We start from the raw sequence: 23,565 nt of genomic DNA, 5'->3' as shown, positions 1-23,565 counted from the left end.
GATAATAAGGAACAAACATTGTTTCGCATGTAGAATTAAACATAAACTTTCCATACTACAGTCCCAAATTTTCCAGATGACTGTGGAGGGCTTTTCAGACACCATCCCCTAAGAATTGAGAAACTCATAAAAGGAAAATAATGTTATGCTGCATACAATACACAAACTGATCATATGGGAGCAACTAGAATACTGACCTTTCAAAGAGGACAAATTAGATTCTATATGCCTCAGACTACAACGTGGCTTAATGCCTTAGAAGAGGATGGCATATGACATATACTCCTAATTCTAGCCTCATAGCAGCTTAGTCTGTCATTTCTAAACAAGCTGAATAACTCATTTCTTCTTGAAACAACATAATTCAACCCAATATTCTCTGTAAAATAAATTGATCAGTGATTGAGATTTTTAGTAAATGCTAGAGATATATGAATGCTTGTCTAATGGTGCTTTAAAACAGTTTCAAGGCTTGGACTATGTTCAGTGGGAAACACAAGAAAATCTAATGCCAAATGTTCTCTGAACTTTGAAATGAGTGACATGGAACTACTCACTATGGGTGACATACACACAATCATAGAAACTACAGTGGTGTAGTCTATCCTGGCTACCAAATCTGCATGCTTTTTCCCAAATTCAGATTTAAAAACTTGTTTGTAAAAATAGATTTTTTGAAATTTAGGAGATGCAAATATTTTCTTTATTTGTCTTCCTCTTTGTTTTCTAAGTATTTTTAAGTCAATATATTTTTACTAACCCCTGGGTTTATAAATTATAAGAGTTAAAACACAAGTAAATATTAAAAACAACGTTGAACCCACTAGTCATAATTGATAATACTGCTTTTCATGATCAAAATTCATTAAATTGAGGGTTTTTTCCTATGTCTCCTATGTCTTCTTTTTGAAATTTAGTTTGGAAAGGAGCTAGAAACTGTTATAGAATACCGGATAAGCACCACAACTTGGGGAAAAACTATAGAGTTAATTTTTTAAAGACCTCCAGAATTAATTTTTACCACCTTTTTTATAGCAACATAAGAGGGAAATAGGCAAATGCTTTGAGTCATGTAACTTGGTTTTCTCAGGCTTTCTTTTCTGTGAGGGTGACAGAGGGCACAGGCAGGAAAGGAATAACGGCTTTGGACTTCCACGTTACCTTTAGTTTTGTGTGGCCGTCCTGGAACTGCTCCCTACTCCACTGACCAGAATATTCTGATAGCTAAGAGATGGGGGAACTAGTTTCCTATCTCCTGCCTGCCCTGGCCTAGATTGAAGAAGGCAGAAAAGTTGTTTGTCCCAAGGTAGCAAAGCTCTCAGACACAGCATGTTATCTGCCCTCTGCCCTTATACAGCAGGATCTGAAGATGCGAGGAATGTCTCTGGCTAGCATTGGCTTTGTTATTAACTCATTTTGCCTGCATCTTTAATTTGGGGTGACAGCCGTCTTCCAAGGCTTTGGATGCCGTCCCTCTTGGTCACCATATTCTGGCACGTGGCGGCCATTTCTCGCCACCGCTGCCTGTGCAGAGTCTCAGCAGTGTACCCACAGCTGGCAATACGCACTGCAGGGTCCTGACGGCTCCCTCTCTCCTTGCTTTCGCAGCTGGTGCCACGTACATCTTTGGGAAAAGTGGAGGCCTCATCCTCTACACCTGGCCGGCCAATGACAGGCCCAGCACGCGCTCTGACCGCCTGGCTGTGGGCTTCAGCACCACCGTGAAGGACGGCATCTTGGTGCGCATAGACAGCGCCCCAGGCCTCGGGGACTTCCTTCAGCTTCACATTGTGAGTACTGGACTGTGGCCTGGATTCTCTTGTCTTCCTGGTGGTCTGAGTTGGTGAGGCAGATAAATGCACTGGAACATTCTAGATAGACATGGCAAAGGGGCACATGCTTGTAACGTTGCCTCAGTGTGTTAGAGCCACACCCAGGAGGTGGTGTGTATTAAGCCTCATTCTACCCCTCAGATATGAACCATGATACCCAGAGGGTACCTCGGGGATAGAAAATTTAAAACTCTTCCTGTCCAGACTCCCTCCCCTTCTGGGTGGTTTGACCTGTCATGAAACACTTAACAGACCACTTAGGTGTAAATAAGAGACTGACCTGGTATGGTTCATCTTAACCTGGTGCAAGCAGCAAGGCCACCTTGAGTGTCAGTGATCTCCTAAGTTGGGGGGATCAGCAAAGGTTTGCTGTAAAGGGCCAAATAGAAATATTTGGGGCTTTTCGGGTCATAAGTCTCTGTCAGAGCTACTCAACTCTGCCATTGTTAATGTGAAAGCAGTTACAGACAATACATTTTTAAAGAATATGTATGACTATATTCCATAAAAATGTATTTCTAAGAACAGGCTGCAGGCTGTGCTTTGGTGACCCCTGCACTAGCCTGCAGACTTTCTTGTAGCGACATAAAGAACATGTGATAAAAACTGAGGCCACAGTGGGTGGGGCAAAAAGAAATCAGCACATTGACCAAGAGTTGGTGTATTTGTGTGTCTTGTATATCCAGCAGTTTGCTTGTATATATAAACCCAATAGGATTGCACCCTCACTCACTGCAGATCATTAAGAACACAGTGCAATTCTAAGAAATTAAAATGATTTGGAGGAAAAATTACTTTGTTGTGAGGATAGAAAATATTTTTATAGCCACAGTTAACCCATTTTATCACCTGTGCAGTCTGCAGTTAAGAAAGTAGGCTAAAGAAGGATATGATTCTCATCCATAAGTACCCAAAGTGCAGCCACCAAAAGTAAAGAGAGGAATTGTTCTCATTAGGTAGCAATGACAAGGCTAGGAAGAATGGATTTAATTTGGAGCAATAAGAATTAGGTTTAAATAGTAGGCGTGGAAAGCAGTTAAGAGGAAAAGTCAGCGGGGGATTACCACCAACCTCCAAAAAGGAGGAAAAGCAACATTTACTGGGAATCTTTGAATGTGAGTTTTGCTAATGTGCCTATCTACCGAGGAAAGCAGAGTGAGATTTCGTTGCTGGGCTCTGGAGTGGAGGTGGCTGGCTGGAACCAGAGCAGCAAGTTCAGCCCTGGAAGCAGTGCCTGTCTCCAGCACCTGCTCTTCCAATATGCCTTGGAAACAGGAGCAGCTGGAAGGAAGAGGCTTAAGCTGGAAGCCTGTCTGATCTCAGAGTGAACCAGAGCAGGTCAAGACTCTGCTTAGGAATGCAGGGAAGGACTGCTTGGAAACGATCACCTTCAAAACGTAGAATAGGGGTCTTGAGAAGAGTTGTGAACCTTTAAAGCTTCCTCAGATGCTTCAGGAACCATATGGTACTATGAACCTGAGCTTAAGCATCGTACAAAGCCACGCCAAGGAGCACAGAAGAAGGCGGCCATAGTTAGTACAGCTTATCTTTATTTGGCCTGTAAGAACTACCATAATTTACAAAACTGTGAGATTTATGCTGCATATAACTTAATGAGTATTTCATGGCAGCTATAACTAGTCTATTATTACCAGCTCACTTTCATTTTCTTTCTTTATTCAGTGTGACTTGCTAGGAAGAATAAGATTTGACACAGCCATGATCATCTTTATCGAGTCAGATAATGTGCTACCAGTTTATCCATTTCTTCCCATTCCTGTTTTGTAAAGTGTCTCCACTTTTAAGAGAAATGTTGTTTGTTTGTTTGTTTTCTGGTAGTTTAGTTGGAGTTGGCAGTGTTTTTATAAAATGGATATGAGGATCCTGGGAACTTCAGGGAGGAACCAAAGCATTCCATGTTAAATCTTAAAAGCAAAAATACAAGAAATCTTACATCAAAATGTGTAGAGCCCCCTTGGGTATTGTAGACTTATTCCAATGATGCTTTCATTGCTTAAACATTCTGGAAAATTCCAACAGATTGTCCTTCAGAGCTTGGGTTAGGAAATGCCATCTGATATTTTTAGAGAAAAGTAAAAGAGACCCTACGATGTAAAGAAACCACACCATTGTGGAATGGACCCGACATGCCTGTGACCCTCTTGAGCATGGGAACCCTTCACTGGTCTAGTAATTTCAAATCATTTTCTGTTCACTAATGGATCGTTTCTGGTGTCTACCAGAGATAGAAAGTGTGTGTGACTGTATTCCAGTAAAAATGTACTTATAAGAACAGGCTATAGGCTGTACTTTGGTGACTATAGCCCTAGGCTGCAAAGGTCCTCTTAGAGATGTAAAGAATATGTGATTAAAAACCGAGATCAGAGTGGACAGAGCAAAGGGAAGATTTTTTACCACATTGGAGAGGGAAGTTCCAAGTGGAAGGTCAAAAGACTTGATGACAAAATCCAGCCTCTTGTTTTGGACATTTACATAGACGCATCAGGAGAATGAAGCCATAAATACCTACTAATTTTATATGACTTTCACAATCTGTCATAGGTGGATTTGTTTATTAAACACAGTTTGTTTCCTTGTACTAAAGAAAATTACTCAAAAAGAAAGGAAGCGCCACTACTGAGAGCGGAAAGGGTTGGACAGGAGGTAAACGATTTCATTCCCCCTTGCAGTGCCCGGGCTCTGGCAAGGGTCACAGGTGGGCAAAGCTTCATTCTTCGAGTGCGGGTGTTAATTGTGGAAATAACCAAAAATACCTTGGTGCTACTTCTGAGTTGTTGTCAAGCTAGTACATTGCTCCAAAACAAAGTCTAAACTCTGAAATTAGTGTGTGTGGGGCGCGGGGGAGAGCACGAGAGAGGAGGGAGGGAAAGAGATTGAGAGTTTGTGTTTTATATACAGCTGCTGAAGGCGATTCCTAGGAATTCCTGGAGGTTTTGAGCAGTGGTAACACTGTCATTGGAATAAGCCCTTTTTACCCCCCAAGTTAACGTATTTGAGGGAAGAGGAAATGCTCTTCCAAGAACACTGGGGAGCGTGACCCCAAGATGAGCACTCACACTAAAACAGACTCGCCTGTCGTGGAGACCCCAGAGTAGGAATGGCGAAGAGGCATCATCTCGCCTGCCCGCTCTGAGTGCCTCTCGCTCTCTCAGTGCAAGCACTGCATTGGGAGGATTCGTGAGAGCAGTAGGTAAATCCAGCAAGTAGGAGTTCTGGCTTCCACTAGCCATGTCTGCCACTCTAGGCTGCACACAGCCCTTCCTCACATGCTTGAAGTCTCCCATATCTCTTCCTTTGTCATCCTGAAATCCCCACACGTTAAAAACTCTGTAGGGAAGTAGGTATCTTTTTCAACTCTTAGTGCCCTGGAGGTGTTTGAATCACTGACTAATTAGTTTAGTCAGTCTTCTTATTATCCTTACCCCACCAGGCTAAGGTCAGCTGCTCTGACAGGGTTTGAGTTCTGTTGGGATGGTTGGGAAGCAAGAAGGAGAAATTAGAATGGCTGATTTGGGGACATACAACATTTGGGGGGATGGCAAGAATTTATGGAGAGAGCTTGGGCAGAATGAAGGCATTGGTGCCCTAGGGTGAAGAATTGGTGCAAAGAAAGAGACACTAAGACAGAGCTGGGTAGGTGCTGTAGGCACAATTTTTCCTGTTTCACAGTTTGCTCAGATTATCTGTTGTTCTCACCAAGTGAACAGAGGCTCTTCTTTCTTTTGCTGATTTCTTTTAAACCAAACGTCTTCCCACTCATCTGGGCCTCGTGGTGATTACATAGACTTATTAAATAAGGCAAGAATTAGATCATTAAAAAAAATCAGAGAAGGCCAAGAGATCAAAATAATTTAGAGATTGCTTCAAAGTAGCTTACATTTCTTCGTTTTTGGTTCACACTTCTGTGATGTACTATTTTCTGTGTCAGTTATTAATCGTGATATTAATGAAATCACAGACAAAATGTTTCTGACAAAGGCAAAAAGATCTTTGCTGAAGTATGTGTTCATGAAATAAAATTCTGTGGAGGGGAGGGTATCATAGGGCAGAGGGATTTTTACAAATTATTGTTTCAATAAGTTCTCTCCACTGAAATCTATTGTTAAGAAATTAATCTGCTCAGTATTTGGAGAGAAGCTATTCCTGTGAGTGGCATCTGCCTACTGTCCCTTCATCTAGGCTCTGTGAAGCAGTGTCAAGTTGCACTCACCTTCTTCATACAACAGAGACCAAACTGAATAGGACCAGAGAAAGGATTACCATGGAGTGCTTGCTATTGCCATCCTGAAACTCTTGACAGAGATAGCTTCTCTTTATGTAGTTAGCTTCCCTTTATGTAGTTAATGCAGGGTGTAAAATTAGCTTCTCTTTATGTAGTTAATGCAGGATGTAAAAAAGACATCCTATTCATTTTATTCTCTCTGTGTGTAATTTACAGTAAATCCTCTTGGATTTATTTTTTAATTATGAGCCTTTCAGGAACAGTGGAAATTTATGTGTCAGGACATCTGTTTTGTTTGACAAGAATCTATAACCTTCCCCAACTGTTTCCCTCCTGGCTTATAATGTAGATACTTACATAAACCAAAGTAGAAGAGAAAGGGTTAGTATTGTTCACACTGACCTCCTTTCCAAAATGGTAAAGTGTTCTCTTTCCAAAAAACTGCCCCCGCCCCCCGCAAAAAAAGACTGATGATATTCTCGTAGTGTCAGGTTTGGGAAATCAGATATTTAAGTTTGGCTTGTATAGCATTGTTTTCCCATAATTTACAGCACTTGAAGAGACTTCTGGAGAAAAAACGGGAGCAGAGCTGAATTATGATAAATGGTCTGTTGCTCACATCTATTGCATGTATAAATTGCTGGCCTGGATGCTTCACTTGGCTGTCCCCGTGTGGGATATTTACAGCAAACCATCAACATCTTTTGGGTTAGTGTTCAGTGAGTTTAGGTGGCTGTTAGCTTAGGTTCATCTCTGGATTTGGCCGGTGGCAGAACTGGACTGGGTTCAGGCATTGTACCTGGGGGCATCTGCAGAGGAGTCCAGAGGAATATTGACATTCGAGGCCGGTAACACAAATAAAGAGGGAAAGAACAAGAAATCAACAAAGGTGTCCACCAGATGCAATTTTGCTTCCCACAGAGCGCTGCGCGCTGCAGGTTAGCTCTGTATTTCCTTTTGCTGCTCTTTGTTCTTAGTGAGAAAGGCCTCTTTGGGTTTTCTAGCCTTAGGAGCTTTTCCAGATCATTAGCCACTTCTGTGGAGAGGGCCTGCTGGGGATCGTCTCTGTAGCTCCCAGCTTGGCCGTTCCATCCCGGCGGAGTTGGAGGAGAAGGTGGGAGAAGGGAGTGGAAGGGGGTTTTGCGGAAGCGACTGCTTATGTAAGCTGGACCAGAGGCAGCACCTGCATGGGAGTCGAGTGTGTTTCCTCAGATCTTTTGTTATTTCCAAGGTGGCTCTACCTAAATCTGTTGGCTTTGATTCCATGCTTCATGTTGAAAGGCAGAAGCTGTAGTAGAAAAATGTGCTTAATTTGTGATCAGAAGATTTGGATCTGAGTCTCATTTCTGTCCATATCTAGTGAGCTACTTGGCTTTCAGCAAGTCACTCCACTGCTTTGAGCTTCACCTTTCTCTTCTTTTAAATGGGCACCAAACAGCTTACCTAGTAAAGATTTCCTGAGGTTCAGAGGAGATAAAGTATTCAGAAGTTGTTTTGTTGTTGGCAAAGGACTGCATGAAGATAGAATGGTAGTTTTCTTGATGAAATATCCAGCAGGTGATGACTTCATTCAAGAAAAAAAAAAAAAAAAAATATATATATATATAGTGAAAGGAAGAACATGTTTTATAATGGAAAGCAGAATTTCATTTTAAGTATTTTTGAGAGTCTACTTAGGCACTTTCTGCAAGCAAATTCCTATTTTATCTGATCAAAAGCAAATTTTTGAATTAACCAAATCCACAATTGAGACTTTTGGTGTGTTCCGTTAGCACGCGGTGAAGAACCCAGTTCCCGCTGAGAGACGCCTGGTTAGGTCAATAGGCTAAGTAGAATCCTGCAGCTTCCTGGGTGTCTCATTGCAGGGCATTATGTCTCTACGGTGTCATGAGGTGATGCACCGTGCTTCTTCTGCACTTCAGTACAATGTTCCAAAGGGCTCTACGCTTACCAATAAAAGTGTAATCCACCCTGCCCTGAAGTTCCTTCTTCGGTCGTATGAACCCTATCTCATCTTGCCTAAAGAAGATGAAGGAGGATGAGGTGGTGGTGGTGGAAGGGGGGGAGGAAGAGGAGAAGAAGGAGGGGAAGACGGAGGCGAACAGAACAATAACCACAAACAGCACCATCAGGAGAGCAAAATCTTTCTAGGCGGTGAGAGTATAAAAGTGGTTTGAGGGGCTTCCCTCGTGGCGCAGTGGTTGAGAGTCCGCCTGCCGATGCAGGGCACACGGGTTCATGCCCCGGTCCGGGAGGATCCCACGTGCCGCGGAGCGGCTGCGCCCGTGAGCCATGGCCGCTGAGCCTGCGCGTCTGGAGCCTGTGCTCCGCAACGGGAGAGGCCACAACAGTGAGAGGCCCGCGTATCGCAAAAAAAAAAAAAAGTGGTTTGAGACCCACCATGGGCACCAGATAAAGAAATAAAGGGCTTGGCCCTATACTTGGGCATTAATAGAGCCCAGAAAGGGTCATTGCTAGAACGAGCATCCCAGTATGGGTACAGCCAGGTCGAGTGGAGATGAGGAGCTGCCGCCACCAAGTAAACTGTAAACATAAAAGCACGTGTACAGGTAAAAGCATCTCTTAGATTTTTTGATTCCTCAAATATAAAAGAAAAATGAATGATAAATCTAGTGTGCGGATGAAAGTTACAGTAATACAGTCGTAAAAATTGAGTTGGCAGAGCATGTAGAAAGTATTTTATAGCTGGTACACAGTTATGAGAAATGAGGCCAAATGACCATATCTTTCTCATTTGTCACTTACACCAGTGACCCTTTGACTGTTAACTGATTATAGTCCTGTTTCAGCATCCTCAATGCACACATAATATGAATTTAGAGAAATTAGAATTAAGAGAATTTAGCTCATGAGTGACATTCTTTATACGTGAACTGAGTGTTTTTTTATGTGCCAGGCTAAGTGCTATGTTTTGGGGATACTGTGATCAACCTTGGCTCACATAGAGCTAACAGACTTGAAAGAACACAGTGATTAAAATATGAGAAATTAGGTTTTCTACATATTTATGAGATGATGTATTGAAACTCTTGCATGGCTCCTGGTATATAGTGAGCTTTCAATCAAGGATAGCTTTTAATATTATTGGTACTGTTTTTTCAATTAATTTTCTTTAAGTCAGAGAAAACAATATATTTTATTTTCCTAAATAATGAATAGACTTTTAATCAGATCTTTGAGATGTCAACTTAACTAATATAAAATTCTAAGGAAGCATCAGGATACTACTGATTTAAAGTCAACCTGGTAGCATATACCCTAGATTATTGCGGTTATCAAATAGCTGAACGAGTTTTGAATAGCAGAGGCTTTTCAGACAGATGAATCCAAAGTGCAACAAGCAAGGCAAACCCTAGGCACCATCAAGTGAGTGCTGGGGCTCATATGACTTAATGGCAAGCCTACCTTAATGCTGTCGTTTAGATGAATTATCTCATTGACCCACCACTTACACTGTTACTAGTCATTACTCCTGGGGTATTGTTCAGGGCAAGAAATAACTCACAAACTCCCTGAAGCTATAGACGACGGATTTTAGATCCCTGGCTGCATTCAGAAGGCATGGACCTCAGCATATTGATTGGGGAATTCATTAGCCACCCACCCCACAGCATCATGTGCTTAGATCCTGATGCTGTCACTGGGGCTGTTTCATCTTGTTAGTGTTTCCCCGATTGATGGCGGAGGGAACTGTATAACCATATTAGCCTCAAAGATAGTACTGACCGCCAGACCTGTCATTTCCCAGCCTGAGATGACACCTTTGGAGCCTAGAATCACTTACAGACATTTAGATAAGCCCTGCTGATCGACCAAACTAACCTTCATCCCAAAGTCAGTTCATACTCAGGATGACAGGAGATGATTGGCAATTCAAATGTCTCCTATTCTATTCTTGACTCCTTAGTTAACCTCTTTTAATTCAGTTTTTCTACTCCATTTTCTATAAATTGGCAGGTAATTTAATAGCATTGATGGTTATTTCCTACATTTGCTTCAGACTATATCTTTAGAGATCATCTTACGTGACTACCATTGCTGTTGCTCACCACTAATACTGACAAAGTACCAGGTACCAGACATTGTGCAAGGCCTTTGTTTATTTTATCTTATTATGAGCTCGCAACAACTCAGTGAGGTAGTCACTATTAATAGCCTCAGTTTATAAATGAGGCAACTAATATTTAATGAAGCTAATGAATTTCCCAAGATAGCACTGCTAATAAATGGCTGAGCAGGCATTCAGATCTAGTTCTGATTCTTAACTGCTATTACACCCCGATGAATGCTTCAGAGTAGAAAGTGTACTGGTGATGATTTTAATTCAACACGTATTTATGAAACGGCAATTTATTTGGAGTTGGTGGAGATATGAAGAGGTTTAATATCAAGGAGGGAAATAAAAATTGTACATATGGCTCCGTTTTAAGGGAGGATGGGCTGTATACCAAGGAAAGTAAGAATATTACTGGTTGTAGACATTGAAGAAATGGACATGGACAGGGTGGGTCAGATTTGGGCTGGTGGAATCTGGAGAAGGAACACGCCAGATGAAGATGCTAGCATGAGCGTAACCTCAAAGGAAGGAAATCCAAGTTATATTCTCAAATTAGGTGTTCATTGTGTCCAGAATAAATGAGTTGAGGGAATGGGCGGACAGTGTGGCATGGCAGACAGATCCCGTGTTTTAGAGGAAAGTGGTCTGTGATTCAAGGTCTAGCTTTGCCCCCTACCAGCTGTATGTCCTTGGGTGAATTTTTTGACTTCTCTGTAAACTAATAATGTCACCTCGCAAGTCTGTGTAAAGATTTATAGTAATGTGTGAAAATGTTTAATGACTCTTATCTGGTCTGCGATAGATGCTAAACTAATGATAGCTATGTTTTGGGTTTATTGATTTTTTTCTTTCCAGGTACTTTAGGCCTGTAGTGGGGAGAATTTGAATGATTGTTAGATTTCTTCTGAAAGCAGTGAGAAGACATTTTGAAAGTTTTTGAGCAGAAGACGAAATGCCCAAAGCTTAATTTTTAGGAAGATTATTTGGCTCCATTGAAAGAATGTTTTTCAGTGGGTTCAAGAAAAATAAATAGCAGGTGATTGTTTAAGTGGTCCAGGAAAAATGTTTTTAAGGACTTATTCTGTGATGATGATCATAGGCAGGTAATGAGGATGCAACAAAAGGACATTTCAGAGCTAGAATCAACAGGTATTGCCAGCTGGTTGAACGAAAGAAAGAGACAAGTAAGGAATGTCTAGACTGGGAAAGTTATGATTTCAACAACGATCAAATAGGGGACATGTAAGAAAAATAGATTTTAGGATAAAATCATAGTTTGACTTTGATGTTGCAAAATATAAGGTATCCCAAGAGTCAATCCATAGAGATTTCCAATAGGAGATGGGTGATGAACTCTGATGAGAGATAAGAGCTAGAGGTAGGGACTTGAGAATTCTCAGCTTGGCAGTAACAGTGGAATCTCTGAGGACTGCTGAGATATCCAAGGAGATAAATGAGTAGGAACTTGGGAAATATATACAAAACTTTACAAGATGAAGGAGAAAAAGGAAGGAAGCTAAAAAAGAAAAGGCTACAGGTTCAGGCAAAACCTAGATAGTGAAGTTTTGCAGAAATCATAAAGCTTGAGAGAGGTTTTCAAACCCAAGCAGTTCTAGAGCTCTTTTTTTTCCATACCTTTTGGACAAACATCTGTCATTTGAAATCACTTTGCGGGGACATCTTCTTTGTCTTTATTGTTATTTATTACAGCATATAATATTTGTCACTCTGGTCTTCTCACCAGTCATTTTGTGTTTCTTCCCTTGGTAGTTGTCATAAGCATTACTGACTCAGAGCCAGAAGACACAGGGTCTAGTCCTGGCTCTGCCACCAACTAGCAGGCATCTCAAGTAAGCGGGAGAGATATAGATATTGTTCTGCCAACCTCATAGTATAGTAGGGAAGGTCAATTGAGAGAATGCATGTGAATGTGCCCTGTTACCATTGAGAGACGTACAAAATTAAATAAGATTGTTTTCCTAGTTTTCCATCCACTAGAGCTCATGGTGCCTAAGTGGTTGGAAACCTGTGAATGAACACCTAAAAGATGTTAAAGTGGTTGTAGTTTTCAGCAGGAAAGTTAGCGACCAGGCAGATGGGGATCAGAGCCAAAATGGGAATTGACCCAACTGCCAGATCCCATGGCCTGCTGTGGTCCTCAAAGGGGATGAGTCTCTCAGACCTTGTCTCTCACCGCTTGGGGCATCGCTTTGGGGGAGGCCATTTGGATTTACAGTCATGCTGCAGTTCTCTAAAGAAGAACCCCCCGGTGCTGCCGGTCACCATGGGCAGTGAGGCATGGAATCTGATTACCCTTATCGTTATTTTAGCTTGCATGCCTACAGATGTTACTAATGGTCATAAAATTATTCAGCCCTTTTTAAAATGCAAACGGCAGTAGTTCAGTTACTGAAGCCTTTTGGAAATGACTTTTACTGGTTGATTTTCATAGCTACAAACTCGTATTCTTACCTGACGACATGCATGTTTTTGTAATCACTTCTGTATTTGCTCTTTTATTTATTTTCCAGTGTGCCTGCCACTTTGTATATATCAGCTCCTTTAGTCCTCACAACACTGTCAAGTTGGTGAGATTACTTCTGTTTTAGAGATTAAGAAACTAAGGTTTAGAGGATTAAGTAACCATTGCTTGCAGTGCTGAGAAGGAAAGAAGACTAACTATCAGTATATTTCATGCTAATGTCATATATAGTGCTTTCAAGAGTTACCTACTAAGTATTGAGGTTGGATGTGGTGAATTTAGCAGGACCTGTGATTTTTTTTTTTTTAATCTACGCAGTTAAGAATGGTAAACAGAAATGGAGGAGTGGGGCACAGTATTTTGACTAAAGCAGAATATGTAATTGGAACTAAGTCATTTTATTTCTTGATTCAAAGAAATTCTTCATTTTATGTCACATTTGATTGCTTCCCAGTATGTTTTTTGTCTCAACAGCATTAAGGCATCCATTTACCCCCAAATTGCTTTCTTAAACACCCTTATGCAAAATGGGCTTGGAAACTAATCTAAGGTTTTGCATGCAATATGGTGGACCAAGAGATTCAGAGGCAACTTTTCTTGTCAAATTTTAACAAAAATCCTCTCAAATGTTGCATATCTGAGCAGAGATTATTGGACAAATGCCTTCACATATTTCATTGTGTGATAAATGCTCTATTAGAAGTCTTCAAGTATTCTTATGTAAAAACTGTAAATGATCTCAAATAATACAAAAACACATTTAGTCTCTCTGCAGTCAGTATTTAATTGTATGTATTTCTAATTTAAAACCAAATATGAGTGTCTTCGCAGAAGCCCTGGGCTGTCATCCACTGGTCTGTTAGTTTCTCCTGTCCAGTGGCAGAGTGTAGTAAAAACTTGAAAGGTAGACCTTTTCACCGGAAATCACATTCCTTGAAGTGGGAGCAGATTCCCTTCAATTTACCCCTGACTTGATGACTAGTCCCTAAGGTTAGCAAGCGCTCACCTTTGCCACTTAGATCAGTGATGCTAGGGTGGGTTTTGTAGCATAACTAAACAGCAAAGTTTAATTCAACACTGAAGCTTGAATGAAAACAATTAGTTTGGTGTGATGTGTTTCCCAGAACACAGTGCACCATGGGGGAGGGTCTTGGACTATCCACAACGCACAACTACCTGTTAAAAAAAGACAAAAATCTCCCTGAGGTCTGGTTGCGAATGTATACAGGGGCATATAGCGAGAAGTATAACATGACAAACTTAGCTTTAGGTGAGAGGCGGGTGGGAGGAATAGAATTCTCAAGTTAAAGTTAGCCAGGCAGGTGAAGATGAGTAAAGTACTTTAGTGAAAAACAATTCAATCATTTATTTATTTATTTATTTATTTTAACATCTTTATTGCAGTATAATTGCTTTACAACGTTGTGTTAGTTTCTGCTGTATAACAAAGTGAATCAGCTATACGTATATCCCCTCCCTCTTGCATCTCCCTCCCTCCCACCTTCCCTATCCCACCCCTCTAGGTGGTCACAAAGCACGGAGCTGATCTCCCTGTGCTATGCAGCTGCTTCCCACTAGCTATCTACCTTACGTTTGGTAGTGTATATATGTCCATGCCACTCTCTCACTTCGTCCCAGCTTCCCCTTCCCCCTCCCTAATCACGTTTTCAACCAGCTCCTACTACATGCCAGGTAAGTTCTAGGTGCTAAGTTCTAGGTGCTAAGTTCTAGGTGCTGGGAATACAAGAGTGAACAGCATAGTCTAACCCCTGGACTTGTGGAGCTGACCTTCTGGTGGGGATTCCTCAGTCGGTACAAGCAGTCAGAACCTAAGTTCTGCAGAGCTTTGTGAAAGCCCAAGGTCATCTACATTTAATTGATTAAAGTATTAACAGAGTGGCAAATCCCCCCAAACTCTTGTTTCCATCTTTGAACTTTTCTCTGTTTTCCAAATCCCCATGTGAACCTCCCTTACTCTTTTTTTTTTTTTTTTCTTTTTTTTGCGGTACGCCGGCCTCTCAGTGCTGCGGCCTCTCCCGTTGCGGAGCACAGGCTCCGGACACGCAGGCCCAGCAGCCATGGCTCACGGGCCCAGCTGCTCCGCGGCATGTGGGATCTTCCCAGATCGGGGCATGAACCCACGTCCCCTGCTTCGGCAGGCGGACTCTCAACCACTGCGCCACCAGGGAAGCCCCTCCCTGACTCTTACAATCAAAACAGAGCAAAGGACCCTCTCACCAGCTGGGGGTTCTGCTGTGACCACCGTAACAACCACTCTGGTTTGTTTTCAGTACCAAAAGGAAACAAAAAAGAATAACATCTTTACCCCCAATTTCAGTTCCTTGTTCTTCCACATGACTGTGACCATTCCTATTGTTTCATTTTGTAATTGTGCAGGATGCCTTCAGAACATCCATCCATATTTCACAGACAGCAGAGTTGCTAGAGGCGTCCACATAGCACTAACCGACAGAAAAGAAAGACAAAACCCAAAATCAACCAAATGAAAACCCAGCCTCCCCAGAGACAGACCACACCACTTCCAGTATACTTTTCAAGCCTATAGACCATCAGGTCTGCACATTGACCCAGAGCTTCCCCTCCCCGACCCCAGGCATTTGCAGAATCAACCCCTGTGGTGACAATATCAGCGCAAATTAGGTTTTTTCCCTCCACTTAACTGAACGCTCCAGGAAACAGAATGGAACCACATGTTTCCCTTTGATTCACACGCAAACACTGCAAAACACAGAGTGTGTACTTCCTCCTTCAAGCTGTGTGTGTGCGTTAAGCACATGCAAACATTGGATTGAAATGCAGACACATAAGACAGCTCTGGAGAAAACCATAGCAGTCTTTTTCTTCCCTTTCTCTAAATCTCCATCTTTGATTTGAGCTAGATCTTTGCAGAGATTCAAAGAATATTGTTTTACAAGGATTCTCCAAAGAGCAGTTCAGTGTGTTTCATCCAGAATTGAGTATTCACCATATCATAGCAGATCCCCTTTCAGAACTGGGAACTTACCCTTAGCTCTCTCCTTTTAAATTACTATTCATTTCTGATAAAGAGAACTGAGAAACACCCACTTTATATGATTTACATGAAAGAACATAGAAGGCACATTAGGTAAGTTTTCCTGTGTTTCCACAAATTGCTTCTTTGTTAAAAGTGAGTGTTTGGTGTAAGTAGTATATTAACAAAGAATTCTCCTCTGGTATAAACCCCAACTGAAGCAGGAAGACCAAACTTCTCTTTGAGGCATGCAGATTGAGCTCTCATGTCTCTCTCCAAGAGAATAGTTGATATCGCAGAATAGTGAGAGCTGACTACAAATTCTGTGCACGTGGTTGTACGTGACGTGAGCTGGTCAGAAGGTTTTGTGTGATATCTCGTTGCCGCAGAGGCCAAAATCAAAGAATTGAGACCAAACATTTCACCAGGCAGGACAAGAGTGAGTGTGTGTGTGTGTGTGTGTGTGTGTGTGTTTTAAAACCTAAACAGAACAACACTGTTCTGTGAACTCCAATTCGGCTGCTAGCCACCTAGAGTCCCTCAGTAACCTTGGACTTAGAGTTGCTAGATTTGGGAAACCTAGTCTTGTTTTTCACACAGCACCTTCTGGAAACAGACTCCCATGAAGTCACTGTGGGTGTCTGTAAGAAGCCATGGTTCTGCTCCCTTCTGCCTTCAGGGTGGTTGAAGATTTGATTGCCTCTGAGAGGGACTTTCTGCCATTCACGATGACTGACAGCGAGGCTGGAGCCAATTGTGCCCTCTTCGCTGGTCAGGAACCAGGTCAGCACACTAGACTCCTGAGCGTGTGCGGGGCAGCTGCGTGCGGGCATCTAAAATGGAGCTGCTGCAGTTGCCCCAGCACCTCTTTCCTTCCTGTGTTCACTGACCGGAAGGACAGGAATGAAGCCGCTTCTTCCTTGGCTGTCCCTGGTGTTTGGCATCAGTACACAAACAAGCCCACTTCCTCCACTTAGTTCCAACTTGCTGGTCCTGGTTCCTAATCTCAGAGACCAGGCTGTCCCTTGTCCTCACCACGTGGGGTTTAGAGAATGTGCCCAGCTAGCGCTCCTTGAGCATCATCCAGTACACAGATATGTTTTAATTTTCGGATAATTCATATGCAACTTGAGATTTCCAGTTTCTTTTAAAACTATTGGAAGGTTCAGCTGCATGAGGCCACTGTTCCTATGCGGCGTGGGTCAGCTGGGGTTGAGGAACTGCTGCCAGTTCTATGACAGGGCGTTTCCAGCCACCCAAGGCGCCACCCTCTCTCTGTCACACACATCCCCAGCTTCCTCATCCCTTCCCTGGCCTGCCCCACCCCTGCGGACACCTGATCTTGCGATTCCTCTCACAGAGAAGTGTGTTAACAGTTTTAAGTCGTACCTTCGAGTCTTATGCATACATGGTGCTCTAAACATTTCCACAGACACAGCTATTTTAAATATTTACTTTAGAAGAGCTTAAAAGTTGATTTTTACATTACTGTCCTAAGCGTACATATTTGCCTACTCAGAAATATTTGGGGCTCACATATATTCCTATATTTCATGTATATAATCTGTTCTTTAGCATAACACATTCAATGATTTTAACTCAGTGGTTCACCTTACCTGTGCTCTTTGAAGAACCTTCGCATTGAACACAGAATGGTAATTTGTAGATGAAGGTTTTATTAATTTTCCTGGGAAAAGTTGGGTGTCATTCCTAAAATATGACATTATCTATAACATGCATAAAATAACATATTTTCCTATGTTTCAATTCATAATTTTACACTATCAGTGTGTCAGGGTTTTCTTGACTCTTCACAGAAATTGTCTTCACACAGATCTCTGATTAGTTGGCCTTCTCTGAAGGGGGCTGCCTTTCAGGGGCATATCTTTCTGAGAGCTCTGAATTCTGACAGGAGGGAGAGGTGACACATGACTGAGGAACACAATTGTTAGACCCCTTTCCTTACTCAGGGGCTTCGGCTGCCTGCATCAGAATGCTTCACGTACTTCCTGTGGGATTGCTTTTCCTGTTCCATTCCTCACATAGTCAAGAATCTCTTTTCCCCCCTACTCCTGACAATTTTCCCTAAGCATTTTCTTCCGTTGCTTTAGGCCATTGCTCCCAGTCATATCACCTTCTGAGACTGTGAATAATTTTTTCCCTTCAATTATATTGTTACCTTGAAGGTATTTATAGGCTACGATCTTGTCCCCTGGAGTCATTGCTTTGCTAGACTTTATAAATTTAGCTCTCACCACCTCTCTTCCTATGTTTTATCTTCTAGCCTTTACAGCGCTCCTTTTTTTTTTTTTTTTTTTGAGTCTATCTTTATAGCTTCTATACTATTTCAATGTTCTTCCCAAACTAGAGAGGTCAGAATAGCACATCATATCCCAGGTATTACTGTGAATATTTGATTTTAGGGAAGGAAATCAAGAGGGGGAGGATTACTTCAAAACTGAACTTAATCTATTTTGTGACGCAGAAAAATAGACAAAATGGTAGAGAAATCTACCAGGGCAGCGTTTCCATATATTTTAACATACTATTAGAATAATCCTGGAAACTTAAGGGGAAATGATGATTTTTCTGAGAGAAAATGTCTTGCTCCCATTAGATATTTGTACCTGTCCTTTAGAGTAAGATATCCTTTAAAAATCCAGGCTTCAAATATGATTGTGTAGGGCTTCCCTGGTGGCGCCGTGGTTGAGAGTCCACCTGCCGCTGCAGGGGACACGGGTTCATGCCCCGGTCCGGGAGGATCCCACATGCCGCGGAGCAGCTAGGCCCGTGAGCCATGACCATTGAGCCTGCGTGTCCGGAGCCTGTGCTCCACAATGGGAGAGGCCACAATAGTGAGAGGCCCGCGTACCACACAAAAAATATATATATATGTATATATGATTGTATAATAAGATGGGTTTCTTTCCGCATAGCACATGAGCTTTTAAACCAATATTATCATTAACATTATTATTATTGTTATTGTTATGCATATTATTATTCCTGTCTCTATGTTTTAAATTTAAGAAACAGCATTACGCATTTAATTTTAGGAAGAAAAACCAAATTGCAACATGAACCACTTTGGTACTAGCTTTAAGTTCTAGTTCACGTCTGCCGGCATTGGAAGCATTTCATCAATGTGGCAAATTGGGTGTAGCCTCCAGGGAGCCCTGCAAGGAACAGAGGCTGGCTGGCTCTCCAGTACCATCGTCTGTAGACATTTTTGATTGTCCCACACGCAAGGCAAAAAAAAAACAAAACATGCACAACTTATAAGTGTGTTTATGTATGATGTAATGTGCATATGTGCTAATATGTTGTTTATATCATAAAACATACAGAAACGTCAGAAGTTTGTACAGATAAGATTTGATAAATAGATGGGAGAAAAACAGTATTTTCTCCCATCACCCTGTGAACCAACCTTGGCACCTCCTGGGGATGCTCCCCCGCACTTTGGAGATCACTGCTCTGGTGGGATCTCTATGCTGAGCAGGTCCCCACAGGAACCCAGAACGAGCAGTTAAATGCTGGAGAGCAGCTGAGAGAACCTGTCATTCAAACACTCATTTTTGAGATGAAGATATGGAGACCCAGAGACTTACCTACCTATGGTCACAGGGTTGGTTAATGAGAAAGCTGGGTATAAAACACAAGCCTCGTAATTCCCAGATTGCAATGCGCAAGGAAAAGACGAGTTGTTCTGTTTCAGCTGGAGTTTGAGGAAAGTGGGGACTGAGCTCCTGGGCGATGGAGAAGGGGAGGGTGAGTCAGTAGGTTGTGTGGATGGTGAAGCACTGTTTGCCTGAGAGACCTCTGCTCACTCACACTCCCTTCTTTTAAGCCCTCTTCACAGGTTCTCTCTCTCTCTCTCTTTCCAACTTACAATCCAAAGCTTCTGATTAATGGCAGACCTCTTTAACAAGAGCACACACTCAGGAGCCAGACACACTGAGTCCAGATCCTAACTCTGTTCCTTAACAGCGTCACGTAATAACTCTGTGCCTTCAACCAAGTGACCTAACTTCTCTATGCCTCAGTTTCCTCATCTGTTGCAACTGTTGATAATAAAGTTCATATGGGTTGATACGAGTGTTAAATTAGATGATACCTGTAAAGCCGTTGCATGCTGCCTGGCCCCATCCTAAGGGTCCTTTCGATGTTGGCCGTTACTATTGTTATCGTCTTATTAATCATTCCTGCCAAAAATGTAAAGCACTTTACCCCGCATGGTTGCATTTCATTTTGTAGCATGACCTCATGTTACACAGAGAAAAGCATTTTCCTCCCCATTTCACAAACACGTACACTGAGGCCCATGTATAAGCTGACGGCCAAAACCAGCCCCGAATCCCCGGACGACCCCAGCCCAGTGTTCCGTACCACAGTGCATTTCCTTTCAAGATGAAAACGGTGACTCGAAACCCCGTTTAGCAGAACAGGAACACAGACCCCACTGTTGCGTTTTCTGCTCATCTCCCAAGGCATCTCCTCTCTGTGTATGGAGGGGTGCGGCGCTGTCCCCCAGAAGTCTACCAGCCTGAGGATAAGGGCACAGGGAGGCCTGAGGGTTCAAGGGGTATCTGATCATCCGTCTGAACTCTCTGCTGTGTGAGAGCCTGTGTTACAACCTTAATCGCTTCCTTACATAACGAGCTTTCTCCGCCCCCTCGGAGTGTTTCCATTGTCTCCAGCTTTCAGTAACAGGGAGTGTTATTAAATGATAAGGGGCTTTGCTGTCTGGTTGTATATTGTGAGAGGCTGAGAAACAGTGAGTGTTGTGACACTTCAGAGGGCATGTGAGTGCTGATTATGGGCACCCCGTATCAGAGACAGATCACGTGACAGGGCTGCATCCGGAACACTGCCCCCAGTCCCCAAAGGGTTATTAATGGGCCTTCATACCTGGGAGGACAGGTTATGCTGTTTGGGTAAGGCGATAATTAGAGATGCATCACTTATCACAAGCAGGGCCCTGGCACCTGGGGTTGGCAACTCTGTTCCTTGTATGAGGCAGGCTCCGAGCTCCAGAGACAAAAGGAAAGTGGAACTTGTTATGGTGACCTTACCTGACAAAGGCCGTCTCACACTGTCACCCTTGGGCATTGATTGGCAATTGATATTGAATAGAGAAAGAGAGCCCGGGGCTGAGGCGCAGAAGATCTGAATTTTATACCTAGTTTTGCCACCAGGGAGCCATAGGGTCTTGAGGAAGAGTCACTTATCTTGTGACAATAAGTTTTTTGATATGAGAAAATGGGGACTATTTATCTCCTACTTATCTCAAGAAGATACAACTCAGAGATTATCTCTGTCAAGGTAGTGGGGTGGAGACAAGGGTGCATATGTGTTTTGGGGATAAAGGAGACATAAGATGTTTTCAGGCAGAAGGGAAGGGGCCAGTACAAAGGCAGAGATTGCCAATGCATTAGAGAAGAGGTGAGCAAAATTGACCAGCCTGGGGCTGGAGAAGGCAGGGAAGGGTGAGAGAAAAATCAAGGTAGAGCATTTAATTTTGATCACCCTTCCTGTGGAGCAAAGAAGAGAGCAGGGGTTGGGTAATTGCACCAAAACTCTGAGAAGACTAGGATAGTCAAGCAAGCCCACGTCTGATATTCTTAAGCTCCCTAGTGAATAAAAAATGTAAGGTCATTGGCTGCAAGCAACAGGAGCAAAGGTAGATTAAGAGACTTGAAGAAAGTGTAGCACCTTTGGAATGGCCTCTTTGGGGGTTGTCAAAGGAAGTCAACAAGGCATCTTTTCAACAATGTCTTGATCTCAGAGTCAGACAACTTAGGTTTTGAGCCTTCCTTTATCTTTTCCTCCTGGATAGTCCTAAGCAGTCACCTGTCACTTCCCCATCTATACTTTAAGGTTATAATCTATACCTTGCACACTTGTTACGAAATTTAAATGTGATCCCATGTGCACAACACCATGCTTGACACAGAAAAGCTCCTCATTATTTTAGGAAAGTAGACATGATGGGAGAGAATGCATAGAACATCCAGGGTGGCTAAATAAGACTGTCCAATTCAGAATCTGGGTTGTGTTGGCCGATCTGCTTGTACCAGGATTAAATAATATTCTTTAGAGGTGTGTACACGCTTTCTTTTCAGAGGCTTGTCTTCAGCTCCAGGGCTGTTCAAGTCTCACATTGCTCCTTTCACACGTTTCTGCCTGCTCGTGGCCTTACATTATGGACTGGATAGACGAAGCAGCTCTCTGTTGGAGGTCAGTGTATTGCATGTCCTGTGCTCCTGGGCCAGCGGCCCATCAATACAACCAGGTGAGCCTCAAGCCACACCCCTCTTGGCTGAGAAGGAAAAAGTATTCGCTGAGTTTTGCATAGGTAGGCCAGGTAATTTAGCATCTGCATTGGTAGTGAACCACTTACCGTAGGAACATGGCTCATTTTCCTCAGAGGATAAGCCAAGAATAATTGTGAAGGGCCCCCTTTTAGAGTTACCGTTTTTTTGAGCCCCTTTAAGATTTCCTCTTTATTGCATTTTACGTGATTAGTATAGATAATCATAAATGTGAACATCCACTCCAGCTGGAATGTAGGTAAAAATTAACCTGAGGGAGGAAAAAGACCCTACGCGAGAAGCAATTAGACACCCCTTCAAATATCTAATAATTTCCTTTTCGTGAGAAAGCCCCAAGTGAGGCACGACCCAACTCATAGGAGTAAAAAATAAAGTCCTTCAAAGGGAGTGGCTATTTTCTTATAAAAATGCCTGCTATTTATAAAGCATCGACTGAGTGCAGGGATGTATATGTATATGAGTGTACATGTCTGCTTTTATTTTGTTTTTCCCGTAATCCCCTCAATGACCTCAAAGGTGGGAACTATCGTCCTCATTTTGCAGTTGACGATCCAAAATTCAGAGAGGTTAAGTGACCTGCCAACGTTCCTGCCGCTTGCAAGCAGCTGAGACCAGAGTTAAATCCAGGTGTACCTAGAGCCAAAGCCCAGGTTCTTTCTCCTTCCTGGACTTCCTGGATTTCCTAATGCCTTCACAATCTGTTCCTTGAATCACTCAGCCTCCACGTTCTTCTGTTTATGGCCACTCACGTCATATTGGCTGTTAGAGTGGAAGGAGATACGCTGAAACCAAGAGATTGTTTTCTCGTCTTTTCCACTCATGGACCTGAATGGATCCTACCTTTACTAACAAGAGAGAAAGCCAGTCACAAGCCTTTAGGGAAACCATTGGTGCTTACTTGGCAAAATGTTGAGAATTACATACTGCTAGCAGAACCCTCAAAATTTTGCCAAGGAAGCATTGTATACACTGTTAAGATATGGCTTTTCTCATCTTAAAAAGGTGGGGAGCGGCATGAATCTATCTCCAGATGCCGATTAGCATGATAGACAAGTGGCAAAATTTTCTGCAGAATAGGTAATTTAGAGGCAGGGTAATCTCTTTTCTCCTAATAGTAAATTCAGTTAGGGAGTTTATGTGAGCACTAAGAAGAAACACTCATTGTGTTCAAATATTACTTCTGACAAAATTTTACCATTTTGATATCATTTTAAGATTATGAATGTCTCTATTTCTGGACACAGTCAATCGTCTGGTAGACATAACCCACTGGCAATTATAGACCATAATAACTGTGACCCAGACCAGTGATGAGTGAGCCTCTGCCTGTCTTCTCACAGATGAATTCCTGGAACTTGTTAGTGTACCTACTGAGCTACAGAGCCCACATCAGGAAGGCACCACTTTTCTGCTACTTTTAAACTGGCTTATCCGACTCGAAAGAGTATGACTCGCAAGAGTAGCCAGAATTCTAAGCTCCTAAGTACCTGAGTTCTAAAAGAATCAATGAAAATTGCGGTTTAATGTTAATATTGAGTTAATCTTAACATTGAGAAAAATAGTTGGTCAGCTAGAAAAATCA

The 23,565-nt window shown here is 42.4% G+C and overlaps 1 protein-coding gene across 19 annotated transcripts in view; it reads left to right on the top strand.

The window, feature by feature from the left end:
• Positions 1-23,565, top strand: part of NRXN3 (neurexin 3) — a 1,691,100-nt gene that overhangs the window by 1,311,167 nt on the left and 356,368 nt on the right. For all 19 annotated transcript variants that reach the window (XM_067729075.1, XM_067728964.1, XM_067728949.1 and 16 more), the window contains one exon: positions 1,609-1,790. In XM_067729075.1, coding sequence (XP_067585176.1) covers positions 1,609-1,790 — 182 coding nt within the window. The remainder of the gene's footprint in view (positions 1-1,608; positions 1,791-23,565) is intronic.

Source organism: Pseudorca crassidens, chromosome 1, assembly GCF_039906515.1.
Source record: "Pseudorca crassidens isolate mPseCra1 chromosome 1, mPseCra1.hap1, whole genome shotgun sequence".
NCBI classification, from domain to species: Eukaryota; Metazoa; Chordata; class Mammalia; order Artiodactyla; family Delphinidae; genus Pseudorca; species Pseudorca crassidens.
The sequence above is the reverse complement of the archived record's forward strand: the minus strand, read 5'-3'. Positions and strand labels throughout refer to the sequence as shown.